The following is a 10,477-nucleotide window of genomic DNA, read 5'->3' as shown; positions in this document are numbered from 1 at the left end:
CAACATTAATTTCAAGAAGTTTTATTTATTCATTAAAATATTTTTTATTATCTGAGCGAACAAACTTCCAAGTATTATTTTCTGCAAACACGATAAAAATCTCCACTAATTTTCAAATGTCCTATTTTACTTAATTAATTGATCAATACCTCAACATTTTATTTAATTAACTAAAATTAAATTAAACATGAAAAGTAGTTTTAGATCAAGTAATTGCTACCTAGTTGCTGCAAAAATGACAAATCAAAGTACTAAATTAACTAATAATACTAATAATAAATTTTAAATAACACTCATAAATTTTATTATATAAAGAACTCCAATTATATTAGTCCCATATGTTTTTTTTTCTTCTGTTTTTGCATTCTTGTAATTTTACATCATAACTTACATAAATTGTTTTCATTTAAAGCTATATTTTATGAAATTAATGACTAAGTGACTAATGAACGTAAACTATTGTAAATTTATGATAATAGCAAATAAAATATATATTCATTCTTAAATATTACATATTTTTACAATCCAAGAAGAAGAATATATAATAGTAGCACTAAATTTTGCAAATAAGTTATCTTGCAATTCAGTGAATTATTTTGGAGTTTTGCTTTCTTTGAAAAAAAAACAATAAAATATAAGAACATATATTTTTAACCATTTGTTTCTTTACTGTTTATTCCTTAGCAGAAGATTTTTCTTTGGAAAAAAAACTGAATATTCTTGGCAACAAAATAGCTTTAAAATCTTTAAATTTATATCATAATCATAAGTTTTATATGTTCATTTTATGAACTCATAACATAATTGTGCAATTACTCAATGGTAATCACATTTCCAGTTACGAAAAAAAACACAATAATCTTGTTATAAAACCAAGATATACAATATTTTAACCATCCACTTGGAATTTTTTCTTTCATATAGTAACGGTATACCGGAAATTCCTGTTTTAAAAATTATAGTTCGTATAACTACATATTTGGTAAAAAATAAAAAAAACTGAAAAGTAATTTAAACAGAAAATTTTTTTTGTATGTTACTTTCTAATGTGTCACTATAAAATTACCACATTTTGCTAAATTTTATCGCATTTTATAAAAAAATATTTTTATAGTTCATTTACCCAAAATTATTACCTAAGCAATTTGGCAAAAAATTATCGACATTTTTATTGTTCCCATAGAGCCAGAAATACTGTAAATTTTACTATATTCTGGCAATTTTAACCATACTTTTTTTCTGAGCTTAGTATTTTTTCTTCTCTTCTAAAACCATTATTTGAATTAAAAAACTTCCCTTATTATTGTTTTCCTATTATTGCCTAAAATAGCTGATTTGTACGTTACACTCATCTATTTATGTTGTATGAAACATAATATTTATTCAATAGCTTAGTTTAAAGCATTTTATCAAGAAACAAAAAATTTGCTTTTTTACTTTCTTAACATTTTATTCTCCATACCGTTTTATAAATATTTATGTGAAGCAAAATGTATACTTTTCAGGTAGAATAATATTTTCCTTTTAAGCTTCCTTTTAAGATTTTTGTGCTCTAATCCACTAGAGATTTACAGTCTCTCAAAAGTTTTATAGTATTCACTTCAATCTTCTATAAAAATATATTTCACAAACTTTCTGGTCATGTCCGCGATTTTTTTAGGATTTCCTGTTGGATCTTTATTCTTTTAAATAGAATAAATAAAAGATGGGATGTAAGAATTTAGAAAACTTTTCGAAACTATTATAAAGGAAATTCGCGAGCCAAAGTTTTGGTGTCTAAGTGATTTATTTCCAATCTTTTATGCAAAACTTCGATCTTAGATTTATTATTATAGAAATTTACTATCATTGTCTTCAAATTAAATTATTTTTGTTCTAGAAAAAAATTTAATGAGCCAAGTAGACATTTTGTAAACTAAAAAAGTTTTAAGTAAGAAGTCTATGGGAAAAAATAGGTTGATTGAAATGTTATATTCATTTAGTAAACTCAATCATTTCTTGTTTTATTTTAGTATTTTATGATAAAATAAAATATAATTTAACTCATCAATGTTGTAAATAGCAACGACATAAAACGTGCTTTTATGCACTATTTTCTATTTTTTAATGATTTAGCATTAATCATTATCAATCATTTCTCAATCATTTCATGTTTTTTGTTAGTATTTTATGATAAAATAAAATATAATTTAACTCATCAATGTTGTAAATAGCAACGACATGAAACGTGCTTTTATGCACTATTTTCTATTTTTTAATGATTTAGCATTAATCATTATCAATCATTTCTCAATCATTTCTTGTTTTCAGTTAGTATTTTATGATAAAATAAAATATAATTTAACTCATCAAAGTTGTAAATAGCAACGACATGAAACGTGCTTTTATGCACTATTTTCTATTTTTTAGTGATTTAGCATTAATCATTTTGAATTTTCAAATTATGATGTTAAATTAAAATGAAATAAAAGGAATATTCTGATTTAAAAAATGAAGGTAACAAAAACTTGTTTAAAGAAATATTTGACTTTGATCTACGGTGATTCAGTAGCTATGGAACTACGCTTCAACTGTGAAAGAGCTGGGTTCTATCGTTGGTGGCTGTTTGCTTTTTTCGATGAGTATTAACTTACTTGAGAAATAAAGACACCCTCTGGTCGATGCTAACCACATTACCATCACCACGCCGTTGATTTCGAAATTACAAAACCTTAACCTTCGTGGGTCCTCTCGGTCAAGTATTGACTTTTTGTACTATATTACTTACTGAATGAATTTATCGTAATGATATAGAACGATATAATTTTCATTATATCGGTTACAAGGCCGGGATAGCCTGGCTGGTAAGGCACTGGGCCCATGTTCAAGAGTTCGTGGGTTCAATCCCAGAGAGCCGAAGACTACCCGTGTAGTAAATGGTGACTGATGCACGTTAAATCTGTCAAGTCGCAAAGTCCTCCATGCTCCCATAACAAATCAAAACCTCTGGGGGTACTGATCCTGGAGTTTCCATGTCTTCTGGATTGGTTCAAAAGTACAAGGCAGCGGAGATGAACATTGGTAGTCGTAAACCCAAAAATTGGGTCGGCTGTTCAACGACGGATATATATATATATATATATATATATATATATATATATATCGGTTACGGGTTTCAATTTTTTTTTAAACTATGCAAAAATTTACAATAAACTGAAATTTTAAATAGCTTGTACAGAAAAAAAGTCTGATAAATGAGTTATTTTCTGTTTTGCATCGTAGCCATTGTTGTAAAGTAAGAGATTTTTTAAAAAAAATATTTCAAAGATATTTTTTTTTTCGTTATGTGAGGTAAGATTAACGATAAAAGTGGACGGCACCTGAGGGCTACATCACTGAGTTAGTATTCCTAAAGTTATCCAAAGCCACATTTATATTTTCTTTTGTTATGCTTTTGAAAGTGGATAGTGGATTGGATCTCTGATCTAAATCCCATACAAATTTTTAGGGATGGATGAGAACAAAGATTACGCAGCTAGCCAAATCAACCATCTGCTGTGACAGCACTCAATTCAGCTGTGATGAATGCAAGGCGATTAATTCCTACAAACTCTTATCAAACACCTGTGGAAAGTTTCTGCAGGTGTGAGAAGTCAGTCACCTATTCAAAGAAAAAGGAGGACTAGAGAAAAAAAATTTGAATATTTAAGAAATGAACTTACAAAAACTTTAAATTCTTACATTTAAAAAAATCCGAATCAAAATTTATTTAATGCTTTATTTAAAATAAAAAAAATTCCCAAGATGCATTTTTTTGATTCATAGTAAAATTACTAATTATTGTATTTCATCCTACTTTTTCTCTATTTTGATACCCATTTATTAGCCATTTTTGTTATTCTGGAAACAATTGAGGTCTTAAGTAATTTAGTAAGTAGAATAAAATTAAATCAGTATTTATTAGTTTTAGAATGCAATTTTATGTACCATTGGAAAATTTTGACTTGATATTCCATAATCCAATAAATAATCTTGGTTTCCCTATCAAGCTATTTTTTTGTCCTTTATATTTATAGGAAGCAGGTTGTTAGTAAAAAGTTTAATTAACAAAATAATATTAAAAGTAATTCATGTTAATAAAGTAAACCAGATATTTAAAAATTAAAAAGGGACATTTTGAGACGATAATGGTATTTCAGAAAGCTATGAGTCAGAAATTAAACAATCAAACACTGGGAAGGCATGATTTGCATTAGACAATGCTTTTATAAGGGAACATAAGACTGTTCTATATTTTATATAATTAAACAAAATTGCGTTTTAATTTTTGAGATTTTAAATTTATGCTAGATTGTCATTCATTTCTTTTATATTTTAATTAGACTCGTATTGTGTAAACTTTTTCGTCTTTATCACAGAACACCACAATATCCAATATTCCAACAAATACTAATTTTAATTTCTCTCTTTATGCTATTTATCTGATATTTTTATATGATGGAGGAAACCTGAAATTAAATAGTTAGTATAGTAAAACCAAACGGATATTTAGAATTTTTGAATACAAATTTATGGATCCTCATGAGAATTTAAAATACAATGCCATAACACAATCAATCTTTTCCTTATCAAGTTATTTATTTGGCCATTTTAAATTTAGGATACAACGTCGTATTAAAAAGTTTTAATTCCTGGCATCTTTCCTCAAGAACTTCCTCACTGGTTATAAAAGGAACTTTCCTGAAACATTGATTCCTGTTTCACTTTCCCCCCTCTTCTCGGAAAAACTTTCTCGACCGCAGCGCCATCTGTCTTAACAGATTTTCCGCATCTCAGCGGAGCTGTTTTCCACAGAGCAAATAGATGAAATCTGTAGCGCTGAAATGCAAGTCGATGTTTTTGAAAGTTCTCACAAGTTCTGTTGGGGAAATTACTTTCGGTTAAAAATTAATTAATGATCGAGGATCAACAGGAGAAAGTGGAAGTAAAATTATTTTTAGTGTTCGCTTCTTGACGATTCATATTTAACCCATTTTAACTAATAGTTTATAAATATTTTATCTAATAGTTTTATTAGATAAAACCTGAGAATCAAATATTTCGATAAATATATTTTTATTTATAGTCCTAAGCAATTAATTAATTTATTACTTTTACCACATAAATTGTGATTACAATATGTTCCTTTAAGCAGTGGTGCTTTTAAAAATATTTAACGAAATTGGAAATGGTAGTGCAGATTGTAGAAAGAAGTAAAATGATTTAAAAGTAAGAAACACATAAAAGTAATTTTCATAAAACTGCTAGTTCTTTTTATGTTAATTTCAATCTTTTCTTTATTTATTGTTGTAAATACTTGTATAATTAATAGTTGTTAGTGTAAAACTATATATGTATTTAAAACTATTTTACAAATGAGCCCTTAGAAGTACAAAACGAAACAAGTTTTTTAAATAAATAAAATAATTTAATTTATCATATTTGTAGTACATCTGACAACAAGTATGTCATAAATTGAATATTCTTAAGAATTATAATCTTAAATATATGTTTGTTATTTTGCATGCGATATTTTCAGAATGAATATAATGTATAGTTTAATTAGGCATACTTATATAGAATGGACATTGTGAATAATGAAGCACAATTTTAAAAAATAATTTATTTTTCTGAATTTTTTTTTTGAAGTGTAAAATTTAACTCTCAGAAAATAATAAATAAGAGTTTTCTTAGTTTTCAATAAGAATTTTCTTCCTTGATTCAAAATTATGAAATATTCTTTTCGGATTAATTAGCACAAATCAAATTAGTACTCAAATTAGTGCAACAAGCGTTAAACAAATTCAAATTTATTTATTCCGAATATTGCTATATTTTTATAATTGTAAATGTGATTTAAAAATATTTTTACTTAGTTTGTTAGATTGACTAAAATGTTTTTAATTTAAAATAACTGTTTATAAACTCTAATTAAGCAAGGATCCCTTATGAACCCATTAAGGGAAAAATTTTTAAAAGGTATTGCACAATAGTTTTAATTATTGCCCAGCAAAAAATGGAAGTAAACGAATCCTTCATCTACGAAAATATAACAATCGTTATTCCAGAAATAACCATGTTCGAATTTATAACAGAAGGTGCAATATTAACATTCCTTGGGCTTTTGGGAATTTTCGGAAATGTCATTTCATTGATTATTCTATCCAGACCAGAAATGAGATCTTCAGTCAATTGTGGTCTTCAAGGGCTTGCATTCTTTGACACAATTGTTCTTATATCATCGATTACAATGCTTGGACTGCACAAATTAGGATACAAACTGGTCATTTTATATCGCTACACTTTTGAGATGTTCCCCTTTGTGGTCATGGTGGCTTACCCTATAGGCTTGATCGCTCAAACAGGATCAGTATGGACTACTGTAGGTGTAACAGTTGAAAGATATGTTGCAGTATGCCATCCTCTTAAGGCTAGATTTCTTTGTACTTATAGGAGAGCGAGAATCTTTAATTTGCTAATTGTAGTCTTTGCTGTATGTTACAACATACCCAGATTCTGGGAGATAGATGTTACAGAGGTGCTTGATCCAGGTTCTAATTCGAGTGTTTATATGGCAAAACCAAGTGAATTTCGTATGAACAAGCTGTATTATAAAGTTTACTATATATGGTTGTATCTCTTTGTGATGTACTTTATACCTTTCTTAACTCTTGCTGTACTGAATATTTTTATTTGGCGAGCTGTGCAACATGCCAACAAAGACAGACAAAGGCTTACTCGGAGAGAAGAGAAAGAAATCGGGTTGGCCATGATGCTCATTTGTGTGGTTGCTATCTTCTTTGTCTGTAACATTCTTGCCCTGCTGATCAATATATTAGAGTTGTTCGACCTTGTTGTCCCAGCTTTAGTCCGCGTGTCTAATCTTCTGGTGACATTCAACTCATCAATAAACTTTGTCATTTACTGCATATTTGGACAGAAATTTAAAAAAATGTTTTTGCACATGTTCTGTGGTTTCCGGCGCACAAAGAATCAGAGTTTTACAAGTACTTTGCAAGTCACACACACAGAGACTCTTCGCAGTGTTGTTGCACCCTCTACGAGATTCAGATCTTTGACTCCAAATGGTACTTCGGAATCCAGCAGTCTATAGATGTATTCATTTTTCACAGTTTATAATTCAGTGGTACATAGTAAAAATAATCACTCTGCACGGAACACCGAAAATGGTAAGTAACTTTCTAAGTTATTTATTCCAGTAGACCTGATTTTGAGAATTATACTTATTTTAAAGAATTAAGTCCGTACTTATAGTTAATTTTACTATTTATATTTGTGATAAAATATTAAGTTTCTATTTTTGTTATTATGTTGACTAAATTTCAAGAATTTTCCATTTATTTCTTAGTTTATTTTTAGTTTTACTTAATTTTAGGGTATTAAAATGTGATAAAAGGTTATAGGAAATTCTATGCTATTACAATATATGAAATTGTTTATCATTTAGTAAAATTGTATTCTAATTGACCTAGTTCAATTAACTTTATTATTATAATTTTTTTATTAGTTTTTTTCTTTGTTGTCAAAAATTATTATTTTCAAAGCAACTCTAAAACAATTTAATGAACTGCATACCTCCTAAAAGGAAAGTTTGCTAACATTTAAAAAAAGCGTAATAAATAAATAACTAGATTTCAAATAGTTGCTAAACATTTAAAGCTATTTAAAAAACTAATATAGATCTAAACTAAATTTTAAATTCGCTTAGATTGTAAGTTTATATTAACTATCAAATAGGATTCTATATTTATTAGAGAAGGTAGAAATTCCATAAGGAATAAGTAATTTATTTAAATGATTTGATTCATTTGTACAATTTGAACCAAAAAGTCCGAAATTGTATTTTTATATACATTTTAAACTTGGAAAAGAAAGTTTGAAAAATGAATTCATTGAAAAAATTATTATGAATCTATCAATATATATTTTACGTCATATCTAATTTTTGTTTCAGTTTTTCTTAAGACAAAAATTTGGTATACTAGTGTAGTGATTAGTATTCATTGATATGAATGCTAATTTTAACGGTAAATTAGAATTTCGGGAAATAAAGAAGAATGATAGATAAGTAGTCAACAAAGAGTGCATTCTTTTGAAGTGCACGACAGAAATCTCGCAAATAGTAGAAGTTTTATATTATTGGGGAGAATATAACGTCCGCACAGTGCACAAAAATTTGGTATACTAATGTAGTGATTAGTATTCATTGTTATCAATGCTAATTTTAACGGCAAATTAGAATTTCGGGAAATAAAGAAGAATGATAGATAAGTAGTCAACAAAGAGTGCATTCTTTTGAAGTGCATGACAGAAATCTCACAAATAGTAGAAGTTTTATATTATTGGGGAGAATATAACGTACGCACAGTGCCTTATAAATATAAGGGTTAAAAGTATAAGATGAAAAAGTTCGTTTTTCGCTTTTCTATATTGACACCAAAAATTAAAATTTTTCCATTTAAACCTTTTTCTAATGATATTTTAAATATAAACTACAGAAAGATATATTTTCCTAAATTAATCATTTTTAACAGTCTATAAAACTTAAATTTTTTTTTCTATCTTTACTGTTTAGATTTTGACTAGAACTCTAAATGAGTTATATTAGCGGATTTATTTCAATATATCATGCTCATTATATCACACCCTTACTGTTTGTCTTCATTTAATATAACTTAACATAATTAAACATAATTTATCTATCAATTACAGCATTTAATTTGCTCAATTTAATGCCTGCCTTTTCCACTATTTAGAGAGCACCGTATTATGTAAAATTCCGATCTTTTAGATTAAAAAATTAAAAAAAAACTTTATTTTTCATTTAATTCTAAAACTTTTTTCTGGTCCTATATCTTTAACAGCGCCCCAGTTTGTCAATGAGACGCCCCTAGTATATGTTGTAAAAGTCTTTTATTTTTATGTGTGATAGCAAAGTGTATGAAGTTTCTCTTTTTTGAATTCAAAGAATACTGTTGCAAAAACTGAAATTAAATGAAGGAAAATAATAAATTCTGAAAATATGCTTAAGAAAAGTATTAAGTTTGAAAAATTAAATTAGGGTAATGTAAAATATTTTCAGCAACAAATTACATTTCTTGCTATGTTACGATTAATACAAATGTTTAGCCAAGAGTAATGCAAATTAAAAATTATCTTGCAAACTGTTCATATTTTTTTCTCGAAATTATTACGCAAGAAACTAAGGACGCTGGACGTTACAACTTTCTTTTTAGATTTAATGCTTTACTCAAGCCTTACTCGCATAACTTTTAAGTAACAATAGGCAAATCACAAACTTCTCTCCCTGAGATGCTTTTGTATTATTTGGACGGCCACTAATTAAATGTTTAGCTAGCTTTAGTAGATAATGATAGAGTTTTGTCATCGTAAATACGTGTATTTTATCAAAACCGCAAGAAATGGTGCTCACGTCGAATTGTCACTTCAATTAATTGTACTTGCGACCAATTGTTCCTGGAAAGATCTGTGCTCTTGACGGAACGAGCCCGAGACAAGCTGTGCCATCTGTGAATTGTCACCAAGACGAACTGTGCCTGTGGCGAATTGCGCCTTCTACAAACTGTCAGCCTCCGTGAATTGTACAGACGATGAACTGTCGACCCGACGAATTATTCTCTATTAATTTCCCCACGATGGCAAATTGACGAGACACTGTGCATAATTTGCTTTAGTCTCGCAGTGGACTGATAGTAGAGACACGGTTCCCAGTAGAAAACCGAAGTCAAACATCACTGGCAGCGCTCACTAAGCGGGTGGTGACCACTTTGATCAGCTTGCGTAGGGACTGAGGGAATGCGGTGTCGGTCCTAGTTAAACTGTTCTATCGTAAAGTGCTGGAATTCACGTGCAGATCATCGAGCTACCAAAGCAAGGGAGCCATCCCCTCTGTGGAGGATCAAAATTGCGGTATCATGTCTTCGGATCATTCTTAGGGATGTTTCCCAGACCGTCGTCAATAGTCCATTGTGTAACTCTCGAGCAACGTAAATTAAGTACCTAACTACCTACTTGCACAATTTTTATTTTAAAAATAATATATTTTATTTAAAGAAATACATAATTATTATTTTAATAAAAGTCGACTATTTGCAGAATTTAAATAAAAGAATATAGTATCCTTACTTGTAACAAACTAACATCTGGGAAAACAAATTTTTATCGTATTTTTAGTAGCATTTTTAAGTAAAGTTGTTTAATTTATTGTATTGTTTTTTTATCAACAAAATATACAATTTGTCTGGAAATCAGCCTTCAAATCAACATGTGGTTAATATTTTTATAAAACACATTTACAAAAGAAAAAAAAAAAAAAAAGACAGGATTACATTAGTATGCATTCGACCTGTTGTTAGTTTTGTAATTAGAAAGGAAAAAATGCCAAACACATGAAAAAAGTCGGTGAATTACGCAAAAC

At 28.3% G+C, this 10,477-nt stretch overlaps 1 protein-coding gene across 1 annotated transcript in view; it reads left to right on the top strand.

Moving 5' to 3' along the window:
- Positions 1-4,838: 4,838 nt before the first annotated feature.
- The window catches only part of LOC107456153 (FMRFamide receptor), a 29,087-nt gene continuing 23,448 nt past the window's right edge, over positions 4,839-10,477 (top strand). Inside the window, exon 1 of the mRNA XM_016073937.3 lies at positions 4,839-7,208. Coding sequence (XP_015929423.1) covers positions 6,035-7,132 — 1,098 coding nt within the window. The 5' untranslated portion in view covers positions 4,839-6,034 and the 3' untranslated portion in view covers positions 7,133-7,208. The remainder of the gene's footprint in view (positions 7,209-10,477) is intronic.

The sequence above is a fragment of the Parasteatoda tepidariorum genome, chromosome 9, assembly GCF_982258835.1.
Source record: "Parasteatoda tepidariorum strain Cologne lab strain chromosome 9, Ptep-v5.0, whole genome shotgun sequence".
NCBI lineage: Eukaryota > Metazoa > Arthropoda > Arachnida > Araneae > Theridiidae > Parasteatoda > Parasteatoda tepidariorum.
This window is presented reverse-complemented; position numbering and strand designations above follow the sequence as displayed.